At 48.6% G+C, this 23,068-nt stretch overlaps 1 protein-coding gene across 1 annotated transcript in view; it reads right to left on the bottom strand.

Moving 5' to 3' along the window:
- The window catches only part of PPAT (phosphoribosyl pyrophosphate amidotransferase), a 334,080-nt gene that overhangs the window by 101,295 nt on the left and 209,717 nt on the right, over positions 1–23,068 (bottom strand). The window contains exon 5 of the mRNA XM_078678160.1: positions 10,410–10,540. Within this exon, the coding sequence (XP_078534286.1) occupies positions 10,410–10,540 (131 nt within the window). The remainder of the gene's footprint in view (positions 1–10,409; positions 10,541–23,068) is intronic.

The raw sequence follows: 23,068 nt of genomic DNA, 5'->3' as shown, positions 1-23,068 counted from the left end.
ATAATGGAGTCCGCCGTAACTGATCCTTGGATGTAGGGAGGATCCTTGCAGGAGTGTTTATACTTCTTCTCAGTCCTCGGAGTCACTGACCTGCATGTTGCCAGTTCCTTGAACGCCTCTTTCCCCTGGGCCATGACACTCTCAAGCATGGGGAGGTACTGGCTTCTAGTTTGTGTGGGGAGCAGGGTCTCAAAGAGGAAGTCTGCTTTTGGTTTTTCCTCATCTAGCTTGACTCCAAAAGCTGTTGCCGCGTTCTTGATGACCATATTGTAGACCCCAATGTCATCTGGCGGCAATGGCCTCGAAGGGTACGTGTCCACGGCCTCCTCGGGGGTTTCGGTGTAGAGGTCTTGCCACTCCAGGTCCTGTGTCCCCGAGGATGTTGAGCAGAGGATCGTCCGCTGATAGTCGTCGCCCTCCTCCTCGTGGTAGAAGGCTCCTTCCTCTGGATGGTCCTGGGTCTCGGGACTTTTCGGCGGCTCTTCGGCCTCGAAGTCATCCTCCTCTTCTACTTCGACGATCACCATCTTTGGTTTCGATGGAATCGCGAACCTCATCAACTTTCCGTCGAACTCCTTCTTTCTTTGTAGGATGTTATCCATTTCGGCCTCGAGCCGTCTTTTCTTTCTCTTTATTTCGGCGGCCTCTTCGGCGACGAGCGGTTCGGCTGATCTCTTCGACGTATACGTCGACATTGAAATGGACTTCGGGTCCTTAAATCGACGCTGAATCGACCTTCGGGTCCTTTTCTTTCGAAGTCGAACGTTCCTTTTCGGGGACGTGCTTCGATGACCTTGTCTTTTCGCCGGTCTTCACCGCCTGGGAGTCTTTTTCGAAGGATCTGCTGGGCTGTTTGTCCCTGGATGCAGCTGCGGCCATAGAAATTTTCCGCGCCAGTGCTCCCTTCGAGGACCGAGAGTCTGACTCAGACTTTCGAGGGTCTGTCGGGGGCTTAGAGGTCGTCGACTCTCCTACCTCTTTAGAAGTCTTTACCGGTCTCTAAGACCGTGTAATCGTAGTCTTCTTCGGCGACGTTGTCCTCCTCATCGCTCGAGAGCCCCAGGTCTCAAAGGGACGGTGGTTGTCCCTTGCCTTGCATGTTGTAATTGGCTCTTCTTTGTCGCTCTCTAACCCGGAGAGTCTTCAGTGTGAAGGCGGAGCAGGCGTTGCAGTCCTTGCTCTCGTGGTCGACCGGTAGGCAGAGGTCACAAACCGGGTGCTGGTCCTTCTGCGCGTATTTGTGGTGGCAGTTACGGCAGAATTTAAAAGGTGTCTTGTCCATTTCTTGAGCTCAGGGGGCCCCCTGTGTGCGCATTCTCCGTTGGACGTCAAAGTTCTCCTTCTCCTTAGTCGTCCTGGCTCGATGGTGTTGTTCGTCGTCGTCTTCTCAGTCTTTTCCGTGCAAAAATCGACTTCTTTCCTCCAAAACTCTGGAGCCCCTCCGGAACGATCCAGACCCAATTGCGGAAAAAAGAATCTAAAGATGGCGCCCAAAGGTGGGAGCTTCCGCAGGAAGCGTGCCGACGGCACAGGAAGTACACCAAAAGGTGGGACATCGCGCCCACCTGGGTGACGAAAAAATAAATAAAAAAAAGAATGAAAAGGCTATGATTCCGGACCCAACCACTAGACCATGAAATAATGCACAGCATAGTGAATCCAGAAAGATTCACGCTGCAAAACTCATTTTACAGTAAACTGCGGTATAAGAAAAATATTTAATGGTTCTCGGAGAAGTATGGATTGCATCAACATAATGGCAGCTAGCAAACCACTTTACAGAAATGTACCATTATTGGGGCTACCAGGAGTACATGGCATGGAGGACTAAATTATGGGGTAAGGTTATTAAAATTATGCAGCAAAAATTGTTAAGTATACAGCACATTCTCTGGCAACATTTTCACCTATTTTCCGCCAGAATACATTTTTGTAAATTCTGCTAAGTTATTGCGGCAAATGGAATGAAGCCATAAATATGCTACAGCAACCCAACTGTGTAAATACATTCGCCCTCACCACTGTCCATTTGTTTATCAAGTCCAATCAGTGCCCATAGTTCGCTGAAAATACACACATGCCTTGTCACTAAAAAGAAGTGCAGCCCTAAAACATGGTTTTGGAGTCACTGTACTAATGCATGTACATCTATCACACCAGTGAAACAGTCAGATTCCAGTTTATATTAACCCAGAAGAGCGACTGACGTAAAAATCGCTGTTTACTGCCTCACAGATTGCATGTTACAACTACTTTATAACTGGAATTGATGTAAGAGGCAGGGCTTTTTCCAACAACCTGTGCACGTTATACACAAATAAGGCCTGCTTGTATGTTAAACATGACTACACTAATCCTTTAGAGTGTGTGGGTGGAAGGTTCAGGGCCTAGTAAACGAATACTTTGAACTGTAATAATGAATAATAGAGTGTGAGAGATCGACATATTTAATTAACAGGCTGACATTAGTCGCACCAACAAAAATAACGAAATGTAGAAAAGAAAATATTTTCCATTTTGCTGTTTAGGAAGCTAAGTGCAGTAATCAATCAATCAATCAATCAATCAGAGTACTTGTAAAGCGCGCTACTTACCTGTGAGGGTCCCAAGGCGCTGAGGGGAGAGGGGGGTGCTGCTACTGCTCGAAGAGCCAGGTCTTGAGGAGTCTTCTGAAGGCGAGTAGGTCTTGGGTCTGCCGTATGTGGGTAGGGAGGGTGTTCCAGGTCTTGGCGGCGAGGTAGGAAAAGGATCTGCCACTGGAGGTCGTTCGTTGGATGCGGGGGACAGCGGCAAGGGCGAGGCTGGCGGAGCGGAGCTGGTGGGTGGGGGGTGTGGAAGTGGAGTCTGCTGTTCAGGTAGGCTGGCCCGGCGTTGTGGTGTGCTTTGTGTGCGTGGGTGAGGAGCTTGAAGGTGATCCTCTTGTCGACGGGGAGCCAGTGTAGGTCTCTCAGGTGGGGGGTGATGTGGCTGCGGCGGGGGACGTTGACGATCAGTCGGACGGAGGAGTTTTGGATGCGTTGAAGTCTTCGTAGGTGTTTGGCTGGGATTCCTGCGTAGAGTGCGTTGCCGTAGTCCAGTCTGCTGCTGACGAGGGCCTGTGTCACCGTTCTTGTTTCGGTCGGGATCCACTTGTAGATCCTGCGGAGCATGCGAAGGGTGTTGTAGCAGGAGGAGGAGACGGCGTTGACCTGCTTAGACATGGAGAGGGAGGAGTCGAGGATGAATCCTAGATTGCGTGCATGGTCGGTGGGTGTTGGTGCTGTTCCCAGTGTGGTCGGCCACCAGGAGTCGTCCCAGGCTGAGGGGGTGGGTCCGAGGATTGGGAACTCGTCTTGTCAGAGTTCAGCTTCAGACGGCTGCTCCTCATCCAGTCGGCGACGGCCTTCATTCCCTCGTGGAGGTTGGTTTTGGGGTTGTGTGGGTCCTTGGTGAGGGAGAGGATGAGCTGGGTGTCGTCGGCGTAGGAGATGATGTTGAGGTCGTGATGGCGGGCCACTTGTGCGAGAGGGGCCATGTAGACATTGAACAGCGTTGGGCTGAGGGATGAGCCCTGGGGGACGCAGCAGATGTCGGTGGGTTCGGATCGGAAGGGTGGGAGGCAGACGCTCTGGGTTCTGCCAGAGAGGAAGGACGTGGTCCAGTCAAGAGCCTTCTCTTGGATTCCAGCTTCTAGGAGGCGTGTCTTTAGAGTGCGATGGCAGACCGTGTCGAAGGTGGTTGACAGGTCCAGTAGGATGAGGGCTGATGTTTCGCCGTTGTCTAGTTGGTGCCTGATGTCGTCTGTGGCGGCGATGAGGGCTGTCTCGGTGCTGTGGTTTCGTCTGAATCCGGACTGTGACGGGTCCAAGATGTTGCTGTCTTCCAGGTGGCGGGCCAGTTGCATGTTGACGATTTTCTCGATGACCTTTGCCGGAAACGGGAGCAGGGAGATGGGCCGGAAGTTCTTGAGGTCCTTGGGGTCCGCTTTGGGCTTCTTGAAGAGGGCGTTGATTTCAGCGTGCTTCCAGCTTTCCGGGAATGTCGCTGTTTCGATGGAGATGTTGATGACCTTCCGTAGTTGGGGTGCGATGGCTGCGTCTGCTTTGTTGAATACGTAGTGTGGGCACCGATCAGACGGAGATCCTGAGTGGATGGAGTTCATGACCTTGCGTGTCTCGCCGTTGATGTTGGACCAGGAGGTCAGGCGGTTGGCGCTGGTGGTGTTCACAGGGGAGGTGGAGTCCGGCGTACTCGGGGCGGTCATGGTGTTGAAGCTGTCGTGGATGTCAGCGATCTTGCGGTGGAAGAAGATGGCTAGTGAGTCGCACAGTTCTGGCGAGGGCGGGATTTCGTTGGCGTTGGTGCTGGGGTTGGAGAGTTCCTTTACGATGCTGAAGAGCTCTTTGCTTTCATGTGCATTGTTATCTAAGCGGTCTTTGAAGGAGCATCTCTTGGCTAATCTGATGAGGTGGTGGTGTCTGCGGGTGGTGTCCTTGTGGGCTGCGTGGTTGTCCGGTGTGCGTTCGTGGAGCCATGTCTTCTCCAGTTTCCGGCATGCGCGTTTAGAGGTCTGGAGCTCGTCTGTGAACCAGGTGGCTCTCTTGTTGGCGTGGCTGTTGGAGGGTTTCTTGAGCGGGGCGAGGGTGTTGGGACTGTCGTCGATCCGGAGGTGATCAGCTGGTCTTCGGTGACTTTGCTCCAGCAGCGGCTAGGCAGCTGTTGGGTGCGGTGGTGCGTGGTTGGTTTCTTGAAGGTGAAATAGATGCAGGCGTGGTCGGTACTGGAGTTCGGTGGTGTGGTCGAAGGCGATGTGGGAACCTGTGGTGTAGACGGGATCCAGCGTGTGGCCGGCGGCGTGGGTGGGTGTTGTCTGAGACTAGTTGTCTGAGGCCGAGGTTGGCGAGGTTGGCGATCAGGGTGGCGGAGTTGGCGTCGTTGTTGTTCTCGAGGTGGAAGCTCAGGTCCCCGAGGAGGATGTAGTCCGAGGAGGATGTAGTCCGTGGAGGCGAGTGCGTGGGTGCTGGCGAGGTCGGCGATGCAGTTGCTGAACTGAGCCCAGGGTCTGTAGATGAGTGTTCCTCTGAGGGTGGTGTTGGGATCGGTGTGGATCCGGAAGTGCAGGTGTACGGCGGTGTTGAGGGTGTCATCTGCGTGGGTGGCTACCTTGAGGGTGGACTTGTGGACGATGGCTATTCCTCCTCGGATTCCGTTGGCGTGATCCCTGCGGGTGATCTTGTAGCCATCTGGGATGGCTATGGCGATGTCAGGCGCCAAGGAGTCGTTCCACCAGGTCTCGGTCAGGAAGGCTACATCTGGGGCGGAGGTGTCGAGCAGATCCGCTCGATGGCGTGTTTGCGTGCGGAGCGGGTGTTGAGGAGTATGCTGCGTAGGTGGTTGGATCCAGTCCTTGGAGGTTTGGTGGTTCTGTCGCAGGTGAAGCTGCAGGTGTGGCAGGAGAAGGGTCCGTGGGTCCGTTTGCGGGTGGCTTGGAAGCAGGTGTGTTTCGGCTGGCATTGAGTGCGTGGAGGGTGCTGGCGTCGTAGTGGATTCTGGTGTCGTGGCGTTCGCGGGGTCCCAGGGGTTCTGGCACTGGGTGCGGTCCAGGCGCGGACGGGCGCAGATGGGCTTGCCTTAGGGGCGCCAGCAGCACATGCGCTGTGCGCGGCCACTTTTTGGCCTGCATATGAGGTGGCTTGGGAGGGAGGACCAGCGGGGAGGCTTATGGGTGTGCAGGGGGGGCAGAGCCGCAGGGAAGCAGCGACAGGAAAGGCCCGGATCGGCGGCAGGGGGAACTGGCGCACAGGGCAGAGGGGAGGGAAAAACCCAGGAAACAAGGAGGCAGCAGGGAGGCAGGAACCAGGCAGTCAGGGGACGAGCAGCGGCGTGGGGGCGACCAGCCTGCGAGCAGGATCAAAGGTCACAAAAAAGCACAGAAAGGTTTAAAAAAACGGGGGGAAACTAGTGGCACAGAGGCAGAAAGCTCTCGAGAAAGGGCAGAAAGGTCACAATAAAACGGGGGGGGGGGGGGGAAACGAGTGGCACAGAGGCAGAAAGGTCCCAAGAAAGGGCAGAAAGGTCACAAATGTAGGGGCAACTAAGCAACAGAAGGCAAAACGGGCAGAGAGACACGGGGCAGCGAGGGAGGGAACGGGCACAGGCGGTGCTGTGCCGAGGGGGGGGGCCACCTACCTGGAAGGGTCAAGGGTCGCTCCGACCTTGCAATAACATGGCAAGGTCAACCGGCCGAGCACAGAGCTAATGTGAAAAGAAGCATGCCTTCATCCAATTGCCTTCCTTTTGGATATGTCTAACTAAGGTATTGTTCAAGCAGCAATAAAGATGCAAGAGGCTGAAAACACAACCTCTTCCTCCTTTCTACAGAGGATCAATGTGGAAGAAGGTATAAAGAGTCCTAAGAATTAGGGAAGGGAAGCCACGAAGACTGGTTGCTTATGGAGAATAATAAAAACTATTTGGTAGTGGCGTTTCCCGAACGGGAATAACCGCACATTCACTTATGACTTACAGAGAAAATATCCCGGGCTTCCAATATGATGTGACAACTCTAATCTAGTCGGAGTGCTACGGAGACCACTGTCACTCACTACCAGGGGTGACTATTACCAATCTAAAAGGTTGGCAAATTTACACATACAAACAGAAAGGTCAAAAGAGCACAATCCTATATGCAAATAGAAAACAAGTGACTTATTAATCATAAAACTTTGTATAGCAAGGGATGGCACAAGTCCAGATCAAAGCATCAATAAATCTTCCTTCTTGGACAGGATACAGAAGCAAAAAGGTCCGCATGATAACACGACCAGTCGTGTTATCAGTCGTGTTATCATGCGGACCGCCACGCTCGTTCCTAGCCCTTAGACATTTTTGCGGCTCGGCCATTCAAGTATTGACTTCAAGACGTGTGCTCACCTATACCATTCTATTACCTGTGATTGGTGTTTTATCTACATTTCGGGGTTTATACTACAGATATTCTCTTGCTGTCTATCATATATCGTTTACCAAGACTTTGTTATGCGTCATGTCTGTGGATCACGATCATTCTACAAAGACAGCTTAGTTCTTTTACATTGGATGGGTTGGAACCAGCTTCTGTCAAGATAGATTTACTATTTACTTTTCATTATCATCTCGAAGACAGCTTTCCAGTGCTCATCACCAATATATGTAATATAGGTTCAAGACAAGATTCTTCGAATTCTGATCAACAAGCCAGGCCCCGTGTTGTCACGGTTTTATTCATCTATTTAGCCTTGAGAAAGTCGTGGTACGGATTTGTTGTACCGACCAAACATGTGTTGGCTGTTTCTGTTGATGCTTTGGCTATTTTCTATGATGCTTCTTGAGTAAACGGAATAACAAACAAATAAGGACTTTTTGCTTCTGTATCCTGTCCAAGAAGGAAGATTTATTGACGCTAAGATCTGGACTTGTGCCATCCCTTGCTATACAAACTTTTGTGATTAATAAGTCACTTGTTTTCTATTTGCATATAGGATTGTGCTCTTTTGACCTTTCTGTTTGTATACTTATGGAGAATGCCAGAGAGCAGATGTAAAACTACAAAGCTTATCTGATGTATGTGGGGATAATACATGGCTTGGCATAAAACAGATCATGTGACACTTCAGCCAAAACCATAATTTTGAACCATAACATGGATACAAAGATAGGTAATGTGCTATATATAATGATTTAGGTTGTTCTAATATTCATTTTGTTTTATATGATGGCTGCTGAAATAATAATAGTTCTTTTTATCACACACAAGGTCTGTGTGCTGACTGTACACAAATACCTAGTCATTATAAAAAAAATCAAATGTGTGTCTCTACTACTGTCTGCAACTACAAATAACTCCTGTGGACAACAGGAGTTGTCGGACTCAACACTAAATCTAGATGAGCATAACGGGTTACAGAAAAGAGTAAGAGACAAGTATTGGTTTTCCTTTTCGCCAAGGGAATAGGTGACCAATAAGAAAACTTCCCTTGGGGAATAAGGAAATCTATATAGACACTCCATATTTAGGGGACGGGGGTTCCAGAGAAAGACAACTCTCCTGATAGTCAGGACGCATCCTCACTGTAATTTTACCTCATTGTACAACACCTTGCAACAAGGTTAAATATTTTTTAAATAACAAATAACCCATGAAGAATGCCATGGCATTAACCAGATATGCAGATGCTAAGAGTGTAATATGCTTTTTATTATCACTGTTATGGGAGGGATGGGGTACCATGACCCACTTGGCCCTCACTTCTCGTTAGTCATGTCCCTCCCACATACGATCACTCTTAAGTCCCTTTACCATGTTACCCTCTTCAGTAGACCATACCAATACTAGATGAAAGCTCACACCAGTCTCGGATGAAGACAATCACCACCCCACCATTCACAATATTCCTGTCATCAAAAACGAAAGATAATGAAAGACAAGACCATCGGAAAAGCACTAACCTTACTAACCACATTGGCTAAAGGACCACTGAAAAATCCTCCACGCAGGTACAGTTAACAATTACCTTTTGTGTGTGCTTCTAAACGTTAGATTGACAAACTCACATTGTAATGACATAATACAGATCATAACAACAATGCAGTTTCTATCATAGAATCATGCTTGAATGAACAGGCCAATATAATTCTCGATATCCTCGTTCTACAAAATTACACAACTTTCAGAGTAGAAAGACAACACAAAGTGGGATAGGACGAAGTTGTATTAAGAAAAACATAATTTGCATGGTAACTTCTGCACAAGTTTATGATGCCTTTTGAATGCCTGAAATTATCCATAAACCTCGGACCCACCACCTAATGCATACACCAATGTTATCACCCACCAAAGAGTAATGCAACATCTCATAACTGATCTTCTCAACTCAATATAGGTCTAGGCGAATTCAACATTTAATGGGGTAATACAAACAGCAAACATTTCTGGCACTAAACAATCCAACTTCACTACACTTCGGGCAAATTGTCACCTTCCCCTCGCACACAAAAGGAAAAATAACTGACCCCAGATTCAATGACGCCAAGAGAGTCTGCTCTTCCCCCCCCTCGATTAAATTGGGCTATCCAGTTTTAACTTCAATCCACACACTATAGTACCTGAAACCAGAAGCCTTATTCATTCAGTTAAAAAAAAAAAAACACTTCTGTCTTCTAGAACTCATTATTCACAGACTCAAGTATTTTACTCTCTACACGAACGTCAAAACCCTATTAGTGACTACGAGAAAATCATTACCCAGTCAACTATGGTTTGCTGAATTATTAGCCAAAGCAAAAATCATGCTAAAAAGTGGAAAATGTGAGGAGAAAGTCAAAAATGCCTCAACTACAATTCAACCTCAGGAAACTAAAAAAAGAATACAAATTCATTAACACCTATACAGAACCCACTTACATCCATCAGCAAAATAAAGTCCTCGCCTAATGTCATATGTTTATTGATCTGGCAATATTCAAAATCTGTTTCGTACTCAAAACAGACTATGACCCCCACCCCAAAAAAGAAACATGTGAACAACTCTGCACATATTTCACTGAGAAAATGTGCTAAGAAAATTCAACCCTTTAAATAATGCCACCATGCTGCTTATCATGGTTAGCTTTGGTGGGCTCTTTTTCCTCATTTACATTCAGTCTCTCTGCCACCTAGTAAACATGGCTACTTTGCAGACCTTTTTCATCAGTGGTCCTGCTCCCAAAACTACCTTTTGGGGCCTTGAAAATGTGTCTTGCTGTGCTGTAACACTCTGTAACCTCAGCAACTCACCAGGTGAGGTGATGCAGAATGTAAAGCTCAATACATACTGTGGATTCTTCCATCTATTATACTAGGGGCCGGCTTGTGTGGTGACCCTCGGTGTTAGGAGTGGAGTTTGTGCACTTTCTTTGTCTGCCAGTCCCATTGCTATTATGGGGTTCTGGTACCTCAAACCAGCACCGATCTATTCTTGAGACACCAGAGGCTGAAAAATAGTCTCTCATCCACAGTGACAACATTTTCCGTGCATTATCCAGAGTTTCTATCTGCCACCTCTCAAACCATAAAGAGGAGTTTGTTCTCACACTTGTTTGAGGGCACCAACACTGTTGATGTAGAAAGTTAAGCTTTCTTTCCTTGACTTTAGAAGGAAAGAGCCCCTTTACTTTAAGACAACCTGAACTTTTTTTGCTTGGAGGCAAAATAACCTTTTCAGCCAAGAAGGCATTCCTTAAATTCAGCCCCCCTGTGCATCTTTTCTATTCAAAACCATATTTTTCAATTCTCAGATTTACCAACTACAAGTGTAGTTACCAACATTGCATTTGACTAAAAGAAACAGGTCTTTTTATTTTTCTACACAGAAAAAACGATTTGCATTCATTTCTACTAGTTTTCTTTTTACCTTTTCCATCTACAAGACGACCGATGCAGAGTGGGCGATTGCCATAAGGATCCCGTACACCGTAAATGACATCGTTGTACATGATGACAAGAGAATATGATGTAGGAGTTTCATTCATAAGATTTTTTATTCTGTGAAGGTAGAAATTGCAAAAATGACACTAATTAGTTCATGCTACTCTCCGTTCCCCTTTAACAGAGCTAAGCAGGTTTAGTCAATCTTATTTTTTGATTACCTTCACAATAGGAATGAAGATATTCAGCAACATCATGTTTGATCAGATGAAGATGTATGGCAACATCAGAGTGGCAACATCCTTTCTCGGGTACATAAATTGTACCTATACCTATATATAGCCCATATTTTTCAGTATTAAATTATCAGTTTGCATTAGTCAGCTTCTTTAGACATGTTTTTGCATTTATTTATTGATGCCATTGTGTATGTTTATGTACGGCCTGTAAAGCTGTCTACACAAAGTGTTCCGTAGCTCTCAGAAATGCTCATAAATAAACAAACATCATAACTGATAGTTGACAGCCTGTAGAACAACTTACTTATCTTTCTTTGGTAATGCGCTTTCTGGTGGATATCTATATCTAACCATAGGTTACTTAACTTGTGAATTTCCTCGAGTGCCAGACTGGATCCGGAAAACTTAAAAGCAGTACTCCTGCATGCTGGTCGATGGTGCTATGCGACTGCATTGACATAGTTCTGCTCAAGAAGTGATGAACAGGGCCACATGTAACCAGCATTCATACATGCAGATTTCAGTTTATTTCATTAACTCTTCCGCACTCTCATTTCATGAACTATTCAGAGGCAAAGCCCATCAGCAAGTAGAAATAACTAGTGTGCAGATTCCTAGATTCGGATCATTTTGGATGGAAGGGACCATACCACAGAACAAGGAGATGGAGGACAGTGAATAATCTGCACTTAAATACAGTATCACCAGAAAGAGTATTATCGAAGGAAAGTAACTTGTTCTTCTGATGGATACTTCTGAATAAGTGCCAAAGCACTACCTCCCAAGGTGGTGGGTCTGTGAAAAGACTCAGACTATAAAGTCCTGCAGGACTGAGTGAGCAAAAGTCCACTTCTGACCGGACTATTGTGGTAGTAGTACTTCATAAACATGTGCCCGGATGCCCACGTAGCTGCCCGACAGCTATCCAAAACAGGCACTCAGAGTGCCAACACAGTGGTAGTAGTCCTGGCAGAGAGTGCCCAGGGGCCTTCTGGACACTGCTTCTTAGCCAGTGCATAGCGGATCTTAATGCAGAGGCCTACTTCTGCACTGCCTTTCCCTTTTTCGCCCTAGAAAACCCCACAAAGAGCTGGCCATCCACCCGATGTTCTTTGGTATGATTGATGTAAAAGCTGCGTGCTCTCATGGGGTCCAAACTATAGAGTCGCTCTTTCGAGGTATGAGGTGCACAGAAGTTTGGAAGGATGAAGGCGTGTCCTGCATGAAAATGCACAACCACCTTTGGTAGAAACGCAGCTTGAGTACTTATCAGTTTGTTCCGAAAAAAGGTAGTAGAGAGAGGGTAGACAAACGGCCTGAAGTTTACTCACCTAACGTGAGGATATTATTGCAACGCGGAAGACTGTTTTTAGACTCAGTAGGCACAATGGACAACTGTGCAGTGGTTCAAAAGGGGCACACATTAGATAGAAGTATAAAAAGAAGATGTACGTTCCGCTGTGGCATCACAAACCTTTTAGGAAAAAACATCACAACCAGTGATTTGAACAGAGACAGTTGGTCCAGCAAATGTAAAAAGTCTCAAATTGCAAACAGTTAAACTTAACTGTGCCTAGAGCAAGACCTTGCTGGGCCGAAAACAAAGCAAAGCAAAACACATCACATCCAACAGTTTAGTCTGCAATGGGTCGAACTGGCTGGTACCCCACCGAGCTACAAATTTGTCCCAGCGCCCTGCATACACAGATTCCCTTTTTAAGATGGCTAACTGCCAAAATGACATCAAAGACCTCAGGAGGAAGATTACAAGGATGATTTGACATCGTTCAATTTCAATGCATAGAGGTGCAGGTTGCATTGGCTCAGGTGCAGGACACTGCCATGCTACTGTGGTAGGAGGCCCAATTCAGTCAGTTCCAGAGTTCTACAGCCTCTTGGCGAACCAGAATCACACTGTACCCAGCTTGTTACAGTACCACAAGGTGGAAGTGTTTACTATGAGAACCTGCACCAGCTGCCCCTTGACAGAGAGCAATAAGACCTTCAACCTCAAGTGAATTGCCAGCAACTCAAGCACACTGATGTGGAGGCGGATCTCTATTTGAGACCAAACTCTTCGGCTCTCCACCGCTTTCAGATGAGTTCCCCAAACCAGTAGCAATGCATCCATCACCACTGTCAACTCTGGGTGGGGCAGTTTGAGGGTTATGGCGTTGGTTCAACTGAGAGTTTAGCAACCACCAGTGCTGGCTTTTTGTAGTTTGCTCCAACACCTGGATGAAAATCTGATAAGTTCCTTTGCAGCTGGGCCCACAGGTCACAGCGCAAAGCTCGGATGTGCTATCTGGCATGGTCGTCAAGTAGGATGCAGGAAGCAAGTTTGCCAAGAAGCCTCACAGCCATCCTCATTGTGACATGGGCAGAGGCTGGACATTGGGAGCATAGCCCAAATGTCCTGGACTTGTTCTGAAAGAAAGGCTCGTAAGCGCACCATATCCAGGATGGCTCAGCTGAAAAGAAGCCTCAGTGAAGGAGCTAGGTGTACTTTTGGCAGGTTGATTGTGAAACCCATTAATGTCAAGAGGTGGTCTGCTATGAACTGTGTGGAGGTCACTATCAAAAGCCAGCCTTCGAGGTAGGGGAAGGCTGGTACCCCAGTGATAACTGCCATCATCTGTGTGAACATTCACCGGCATAGGTGTTGTGTAGTTCCTACTAATCCGTAGGATCAGCGCATTGTTTGGACAACATTAACTAAGGGCTTGGTGTCAAGACTGTTTCCGGACACCCCTGCAGGATATGTTGGCCTATAGATCAGCTGGCTCACAGCACAACTGTAAGCCCTCCTAACCTACCAGGGAGCAAACTGTTTCTGGCAACCCCTGAACAGGACAACCCCGATTCCTCAGGAATGTGTGTAGGTGTAGAGCCAAGAATCCCCCCCCCCATAGGGACAATGCAACCCCATTATCTGATAGGAGAGTGTGAAGGACCCCGTCTTTGTTTCAAGTTGGACACGTCTCACGGAATGTCAGACAGATGCGTAGTGATTTCTCAGCATGCAGGGACCTTCGGTGTCTGCCGAAGTGCCTCCTCTACCAAACTATCGGGATGCCTATTATTTATAATAAAAAACAGCCTTTGTGATGTTCGTGTCAGATTAGTTATGTTATGGATATGTGGATAGCTCTGTTGCCTCGTGGATGAAGATAGGACGACTTTTGTACCTAGTGCGTGGAGAGGCCTAGTACATGATTGTCAAGGCATGTGATAATGTTGTGCGAATCTGTATGTGTAAAACAAAGTAGTTTCAGAGAAACAAATCCAACATTGTCGTGCATGCAAATGTGTGCAAAAGTTCATCTCTGAAATGTTATTTTCTAAGACAATGTAAGGAATAATCTGCCTCACTACAAGGGCCTAACCTGGCAATATAACACTGGTGAGCCAATAAAGGAGCACAGTAAACAAAATGTTGGTGGCAACTGCGGAGCCGGACAGGGATGAAAAAATAAGCGTCTTGCAGGTACAATGCCACCATTTAGTCTCTGGGGTCCAAGGCAGAGAGAACCTGAGCCAGGTTGAACATTTTTTATTTTTCCTTATGCAGGAAAGTGTTGAGGGTGAAGATCTAAGATAGGTTGAAGGCCTGCATCTTTCTTATGCAAAAAGAACAATTGATGGACAGAATGCAGAACAATGTCATACATTCACCCCAGTACAGAGATCTGGGCCTAAATCCATCTGTTTTTTTGCTCACCATGCCATTCCAGTTTGGACCCAGCCATATGCAAATCAGTCTTGACCCTGCGCCCAGTGGGAACAGTCCAGCCCGAACTGCCAGGCCAGGTCCTCCCTGGACCGGTTTCGGGCTTTCAGCCCTCCTCAACCAGGATAGCTTGAATCTAGTGGCATGGAGAGCACGGGGCTCACGTCTGAGCATACCCGTCTCACTCGGGGTGACAAATGCAAAAAGAACAATAAATGCAAAAAGAACAATCGATGGACAGAATGCAGAACAATGTCATACATTCACCCCAGTACAGGGGCTAAAGAATGATAATGGATTCAACCCAGATCTGTGACTGGGGGTCAGCGTCTGAAAAGTTTCAGCACTCCGTCCATCATCTCTGTGTTTGCTCTGCATCTTTCTTAGACACAAGGAGGTAGCGGGAGTGGCACAGTCCCTACATCCAAGGCCGGTACCCTCTCCATGGCTTCTTATGCCAGGAAGTGCAGGCTCTTTTGGCCAAAAATGGCCATATGGTCCTATGAGAAGTGGTTTGATCTAAGTGGCAAGTGCAGTGGGTCGAAAAGGAACCGCAGGACATATACCCATTGGACATTCTGCAGGACCCATTTTTCAGATGTAATGTGTGGACAACGTCTGCAGGAAGCGGCTGCTCCTGCCTCCTACCGGTTGCTGTGCACTGTAAGGATGCACTGAAAAGGCTTAGAGGTTGTGACTGGAGCAGTGGATGATTGAGACGAATGCTGCTCGGGTGGTAAGGTCACTGTCTGTTGGGCCCATGGCACCGCTCTTGAAAGTGCTATGCAGGTGGTGGAGCTAGATGTTGCTGATAGGCCAAGCACCTGGCATATCACTGGAAATGATTAAACCGATGGTGGTGGGGGAGGGGTTTGGGGGTAAGGCGAGAGATTACTTGACTGGAACTGGAAGTCCCAAAGAGGGTGCAGTGGCTCAACTCTCCTTTAAATGCTCTGGCCCTCGATTAGCCTTTTCACCAAAATGGCAGGAGCCATTAAACGGCATATCCATCAAGGATGTCTGGACATCTCCGGGGAAGACTTTATCCAGGCATGGCACTGAAGCACCACAGTGGTTCTTAGAGCCCTACACATCTCAATCATTTTCTCGTACATTAGGTAAGATCTCACCCACCATATGCCATAGTGAGTGGGTGTAGCAACCTTTTAAACAGCTTGCGCTAACCAACCGAAAGGCAGGCTGAGGAGAAAGTATGCTTGCCAAATTAATCCGCGCAGGGGTCTGCGGCGGGGCCAGTGTGGGCCTGGGGCATGAGAGCAGAAGCGAGCCCTTAGGCCACAGAGCTGGGGCAGTGCATGCACGGTGTTCACGGTGTTCGGGAGGAGGGCTATCCACATTCACCTCCTGCTGCAATTGTTTCAACAGGAAAGCCCATTGAGGGGAAATCAGGCACTTGCACAGATGCCTCACTTCTTCAAAACGGAGCACGTTCTCCTTAGCTGCCCCCCACTTGCACATCGCACTGTGCCACGCTGCCACTGAGGAAGCAGTAGGAGATTGCCAGTGTAGCGCGATAGTCCTTTTGGCCAGCAGGAGGGTCAGGGACGCAAACCGAGCTAGAATCTTGTGTTGTTTCCTCCACATGAAAATGACAAACGAGCAGGTGAGGTCCAGGAGCTATGTGACAGCCTGCTGAGTAGTGCGTTTAGCATGCCAGTAGCTGTGTAAGGCTGGGCATGGCCAGAGCATGTCCTTGAGATCAGCATCACGGGTTTGGCAGCATGGGCAAGATGTTTGCGCGTCAGGGAAATGGCGATTCAGCTGCGCTGGAGTCAGGTACGCCCTATCAAATATGTGGGAATTAATGCTTTTAAAGGTCGAGTTGTGAGATACAGTTTTGGGGAATTGAAGTGCCGTTTCCCATTCCTTATCATGCAGCGCTCTCCAAATGTCTTGTTCCCATTTGTGGCACAATGGGAGGAGGGAAACTAGTGTGAGCTCCCGTACTACTTTATATATTCATTTAATGAGATGTCTGCCAGTGCCCATAACTAAAAGGGACTGAAGGACTGAGTGGGTGGGAGATTCGTCATCTGTGACGCCCCAGAGTGTGCGAAAGGTGTGTGCGAGCGGTCTATGCAACAGGAATTGCCTTGGGGGAAGGCTGTACTCTTCTGCCAAGTGCTCAAAGGGTAGAAAATGGTTGTTGGGAAAAAAGGTCATCTGTAACTTGCACTGAATGCTCGGTCCAAACCCTCAACGCCCTGGTTGTGCAGTACCCAGGCTGATGCGGCAGGCCTACCAGTGGAAGGGTAGGTGCATATGCTGGGGTAGCTCAGGAGAGGCGGTGAATGCAGGTCAAACAGGGCCACGCCACTGAAACATAGATGGGCCATGGACAGCGCTTTTAGGATCAGGAAATCCCCGAGTGTTGCTACTGGGATTGCTCCGTAGCTATCAGTAGCTTGCCCCAGATACCGTCCTGCCATCCAGCGGGATAGCCAGTGGAGTTGCGATGTCAAGGAAAAGGCCTCTAATTATGGGGCGCCAAGTCACCGCGGTCTGGAAGTTGCAGTTTAGCTAGAGCTACACGGTGCCTTTTAGTACCCCTGATCAGGTTGGTTAGGATAGTGTCCAGCGCTTTGAAAAATGAGCGTGGAGGAATTAGCAGTAGGTTGGCAAAAAATAGAGGAGACGGGGCAAGATCACCATCTTCGCCAATGCTATCTTTCCCGTGGCGGCTAGGGGCAGAGACTGCCAAAATTGGGCTTGGGCTTTGATCCCCGCTAGGGCTTTACGGTGATTTCCTTCATACAGGTCAGCAGAGGTGTGATATAGGTTAAGTAATGGGTGGCTTGTGCATGTCGTAGTATACAGGTGTCCCCCATGCACAGCTCAAGAAGCGGTTGGTCAGGGCAAAGCAAGTATGCTGATGATTGTGTCCAGTTAACTCGCAGCCCATCCACAGAGGCGAAGTCTTCCAGGGTGGTTTGGTCCATTGTGATATCTCACAAGTACAGGAGTAGATCGTCCACATATAGGGACACCGCATGCGTCCGATACGCCAGTTGGATGACCCAATCCTGGCCCTCCCTGCAGAGGAGTATGGCAAGGGACTTCATCGCCAGGAGCAGGGAGAGCACACATCCCTGCCTTGTGCCTCGTTCGCCCGGGAACGGAAGCAGAGACGAGGCAACTCAGGAGATGGGTCTGGAGTACAACAATCGGGTTACACTAATAGTTTAGGCTCTATCACATTATGAGAGAGTACTGTAAAGAGGTAGTGCCATTCTAAAGTGTTGAATGCCTTTTTTATAATCAAGGACCAAGCAAGCTGCTCTCGGGAAGGTGCCCGCACCCTGTCCTGGACATGGATGAACCAATGGATATTCTGGGAGATGTTGTGCCAAGGCACAAATCTGTTTTGGTCAGCATGGATAAGAGATGGAAGAATTTGGGTGTACCTGTCCGCTAAGATCTTTCCCAGGATTTTATAGTCCGCTCCTAGGATGGCAATGGACCTATAGGAACCTAATCTAGTAGGTTTTTGTGAGTCTTTGGAAGCGGGATCAGGTGGGATTTAAGCACCAAATGCGATAGTTCACCTGCGTGGAGTGCGGCTGCTTACATGGTTGTAAGTTGGGGGGAGCTGTGACAAGAAAGCACTGTAGTACTCTAGGGGCAGCCCAGAGTTTTATTGAAGGCCAGGCCACGAATCGCTCGTTTCACGTCTGTGGTGGGGATTGTCACTTCTAGTGACTCACTGAGAGTTACAGGGATGCTGGCCAGGACTGTCTGTGGGGCTTGGCGAATTGGTCGAAGGGGTCCCGTAAATGGTGGTATAGTAATCGCAGAAGGCCTGCAAGATGACCATCTGCTGGTAATGTGTGGCGCCATCTGAGTCCATCACATCTGTGATTGAGTGAGCAGTCGCCTCGTGGATAATTAGCCATGCAAGGAGCCTGCCGGCTTTGTCGACTTCCCTATGCACTCTAGAGGTACAAGCTACAAATTTATAGTGCTGCATGTCTTCTAGGAGAATTGTATGCATCAGTCTTAGGCTTTCCGTGCTGCGTGGTGAGTGTTGGGTCCTTAACTTGCTCTTTGCTCAGTTATGCCAGACAGCGCTCAGCCTGTACTATCTCCAGCTCCAGAGTACTCCGGACTCCCACAATCTTCTGGATGCATATGCCCCTAGTAACTACCTTGAAGGCATCCCACTCCAATGCCTCCTTGGCGACTGCACCACTATTTTCAGAAAGCAGTGTTGGATAAAAGCTTCCTGCTCCGCTAGAAAGACTGGGTCCTCAAATCAGTCCCTTGGCAGTCTCCACATGGGCATCATGTTCCGAGATCACTCTGCCCAAATAGTTTGATGGTAGAAGGAGAGGTGAGCAAGGGAAGCGATTCGGTATGACAAAAAAGCTGTGGGGTATGGAGTGGAAGGAGTACAGCCGGACCCCAGGCTGCTGCGAGCGCCAGACATCTGTCAGTGACCAGTGCTGGGTCAAAGCATAGAAATGATCAGTCTGTGCCTGCGGATGGGAGAGAGATAGCGGAGGATGGGATCAGTCCAGAGTGAGGTCTAGTGCACAACTGAAGTCTCCCCCCCAGTACCCCGGGCAAGTGTTTCCTAGGTGCAGTTCTGGCTGGACTGTTGCTATGAGGCACAGCGTCAAGGCTGATTTGCATATGGCCATGTCTGAACTGGGGTGGTGTCGAGTGCAAAAAAAACGATGGATTTAGGCCCAGATCTCTGTACGGAGGCGAATGTATGACATGGTTCTGCATTCTGTCCATCAACTGTTGTTTTTGCATTTGTCACCCCGAGTGGGACGGGTATGCTCAGACGGGAGTCCCGTGCTCTCCACACCACTGGAGTCACGCTATCCTGGCTGATGACCGCTGATCGCCAGAAACCGGTCCTAGGATGCTTGATTCCGGTCCAGGGAAGACATGGCTTGGCAGTTCGGGCTGGACTGTTCCCATGCGGCACAGGGTCAAGGCTGATTTGCATATGGCCATGTCTGAACTGGGGTGGTGTGCAAAAAAACAATGGATTTAGGCCCAGATCTCTGTATTGGGGTGAATGTATGACATTGTTCTGCATTCTGTCCATCAACTGTTGTTTTTGCATTTGTTTCCTAGGGGCGAGTGCAGTTGACAGTATGTCCCAGTAGGCCTCTTGTTTGGTGCAAAGGCATAAATGCTCCCTATTAGGAGCAGCAGGTCATTGAGTCACCCTTCAAGGACCGTCAAACTTATTTCTTAGAAGGTAACCCCAGGCCGGATCCGCGACATGTCACCTTGGTGGCAATTCGCCATTCCGATGCCTCTTTTGGGTCAGTGAGGAACACGGTGGTGCCATCCAGCATTATTTTGAGGCGGGCAGGGAACAGCAAGTAGTATGGCATGCCTAATTCGCAGAGTCTCTTCTTCAGGAAAGACAAATGCTGCCTCTGGACCGCACAGGTGTAGTCAGGAAACAGCATTATCACCTTGTCTTCCACGTGTAGCGGGCACGCTCGTCTGGCAGCACAGAGGATTGCATCCAGGGCTTTGAAGTACAAAAGGTTTGCCAGTACTGGGTGGAGGAGGCTCTCCGAAGGAGGGTGTCGCGCCGGGACTCGGTGGGCTCTCTCCAACTAATAAAAGGGCGAGAGATCTGAAGCAGGAGTAGAAGTCTTAAACCAGATCTCCAGGTAGGTCAGGGAGTCTGATCCCTCTGTTCCATCCTGCAGGGCAAGGATAAGACTATTACTCCTACAGGAGCCCCCCTCCAGGTCCTCTATTCTGTCCTCGAGGTATTAAACTAGGTCACGTAGGTACTGGATGGCCGTCTAGTGATCCGCTGTAAGAGATTACAAAGCAGCAATGGTTCTCTCACCATCTGTGACCTCATCTGCGACCTTTTGTCGATCCTCTCACAGAAACCAAATTTCTGCCGTTAAGGAACCAAACTGGGCCACCATGGTGACTCTTGAGTGTTCCATTGCCACCAGTACCCTGTCTAGCTTGTCTTGAGTTTAAGTGCGCACCTTCTGATTGATGGGTCTCAGGGACCGTTGATGGTGAGCCCACCAGGAGCGGACTGCCATATTGGGGCGTAATCTACCCATGCTTTGCGATCGATCCACGTTGATGTGGCTGTGTGATGCGGTCCGCCAAGGGTGAGGGTTCAGATGTGCAGAGTGGGCCCCCCTCCCCGGGTGCAAGGGCAACCAGAGGGTATCGTCGATATCCACTAGCCGCAGTGTGGGAAGTTTTTCCCAGCCTCGGTTTCTACTTGAGGATGCTTCAGTGGAACCAGCCAGTGGAGACAAGACAGCAATGCAGTGGCGCCGTTCGGTACAGTGCATGACGTGCTATTTGTGCAAAGGGAATTCGGCTAGCTGTCAAGGGTGCTATTCGTGCAAAGGGAATCCGGCTAGCTGTCAAGGGAGGTATCTGAAGTGCCAGGGGCATGTGTGTCTGCCTCCCCTGCCCGGGTAGATGGTGGAGAGGAAGTAAGTGCTGATGCTGTGGAGGTAGAAGCTGAATTTGACATGATTGAACCAGTAAGCTTACACTAGAATGATTCAGATAGAATGATCTGATTACAGTAGGTATTCTCGAAACGGGGTATGCTGTTATCACCCCTTTTTATGCTAAACCCATTATAAGGACAGTGGCCTCTTCGTCAGTAAATGAGGGTGTGCCCCTCCAGGTCACACAAGTCCACGACCTGGTGCCAGGGCCCAAAATCAAATCAAGATACCAGATAGGTGTAGTCAGCCATTTGAGGCAAGGAAACACGCCTGTACACCATGTAGTGCAGAGGGGCAACTAGAGCCCAATTTCGGGGGGGGGGGGGGGGGGGGGGGCTACAAAAGTTGGGGGGGGGTAGTGGAGATGCAGGTGCTCTAAGACAGGATGAAAACACAACAAAGCCTCGTTACCACGTATATGGTCTTTTAAAGACCTGTGAAGTACTCGGGTGCGGCTGTGTGTGTGCCCGGTAAGCTGCCTCAGCCGGGCTGACCCACGGGGGGGGGGGGGGGGGGGGGGGGGGGGGCAGAAGCCCTTTGAGCCCAATGTTGCGCGTCTGATGTAGGGGATGTTTGAGTCTCTACAAAGCCCCTTCTCCAAATAAACATTTTGAAAAACACAGAAACCGATGTTGGCAAAGTGAGGTTAATTATTCTACGTAAAATAAGTGTGAATATTGCATTCTGTAGATCAGACAGGAAGGAGAGGAGGCTAGAAGCTTCACACATCTGCTGAAGTTTGACAAACGGAAACCACTGATGAAAAAATGTAGTAAATACGCTCTCTGAAGTGACCTATCCTTATAAGCCATTTCTCAGAGACTTCACAAGAGCCCGAGGAAAGGCAAGATGGAATGTGGTCTCACCATCCCCTTCCACATTGTCTGCATACAGAATGAGAGTCAACGTGATGAATCACGTGATTTTAATGGGAGCGGGGAGGGGCAGTGCAGCGGGTGGGAGCGTGTAAAAGGGCACCCATTAAACGCCAGATTTCTGTTGTTTGAAGTCTGCACACTCGGTCATCAGTGCAGACGATGGTTTAAAGTAGTCAGATTACACAAGACACGTGGTTGGTTTTTGACAACGAAATACAGAACGGAGCAGTAATAAAAGTTCAGAAGGCGACACACTCAAATTATAAATGGGAACACACGGTGTAATTCCTGAACGTACAAGAAGGGCCTCTGCTCTACGTCCTGCGGCAAGGCTAAAAGGAAGGCCATGCGGCTATTCATCGGAACATCGCCCTCACTGCGGAATGACAAATATTCCAACACTCCCCAGCTTTTCTTCTCAGAGAGCTTTATATCGCGGGGCAAAACACGCTTCGCTCAGAAAAACTACAATTTAGCAAAATTAAGATTAACAACTATTTAAAAATCCAACAGATATATGTCACTTGTATGTTGTAAATGATTTCTTGTGCCTCATTAAAATAAAGTACGTACAACCAGGGCTTTAAGTGGGATGAAAAAACTGGGGGGTCTCTCAAAGGGGCGTGGCCAGTGTGATTAGGGGCGTGGCTTTAAAACACTTATGTTCAAAATCGGTGCTTAGCATAGTGTGCCGCCCAACATGTATTTTGCTGTTTCTGTCATTGCATCCAGATATAATATACAACAAGTAACATCATACCTACAACAAGTCAGGACTATTGGCTTTGTCAATGGTTATTAGTTGCATAAGATAAATAAGTTGCAACTATGACGTGTTACATATAACATTGAAAACACTTCCACTTAAAGCCCTGGTGACCCTAACACAATGTTGCTGCTCCTGAGTTTCAAAAAGAGAAGGGAAACCCAGAGAGAAAATGACTCTTTAAGGATTTCCCTTCCCCTACAGCTCACCTTGCATGACGTCATGTCGTAACTTCTCCACTAGTTGAGAAGTAAGCAGTGTGGGCAGCGCACATCGGTGTGCCTGTTGTCTAGAAACGGGTCTCGATCGGGCTCTGGCACCCTGGCACTTTTTTCCAGACCGCAGTGACAGCTGTCACTGCAGTCCGGGGGGAAAAAAAAACGGACCGCCTGTGCCAGGGCTCAAAACAGAGCCCGATAGAGACCCGTTTCGAGGCCCCCTGAAAAAAACTGCCGGTGCTCAGACCCCTTGAGACCCGGCCCACTTAAAGCCCTGCGTACAACTGAACCAGGGCACACGTCCTAAAAAACAAAAAAATGTAGGG

This window comes from Lissotriton helveticus, chromosome 2_2, assembly GCF_964261635.1.
Source record: "Lissotriton helveticus chromosome 2_2, aLisHel1.1, whole genome shotgun sequence".
Classification (NCBI taxonomy): Eukaryota; Metazoa; Chordata; class Amphibia; order Caudata; family Salamandridae; genus Lissotriton; species Lissotriton helveticus.
This window is presented reverse-complemented; position numbering and strand designations above follow the sequence as displayed.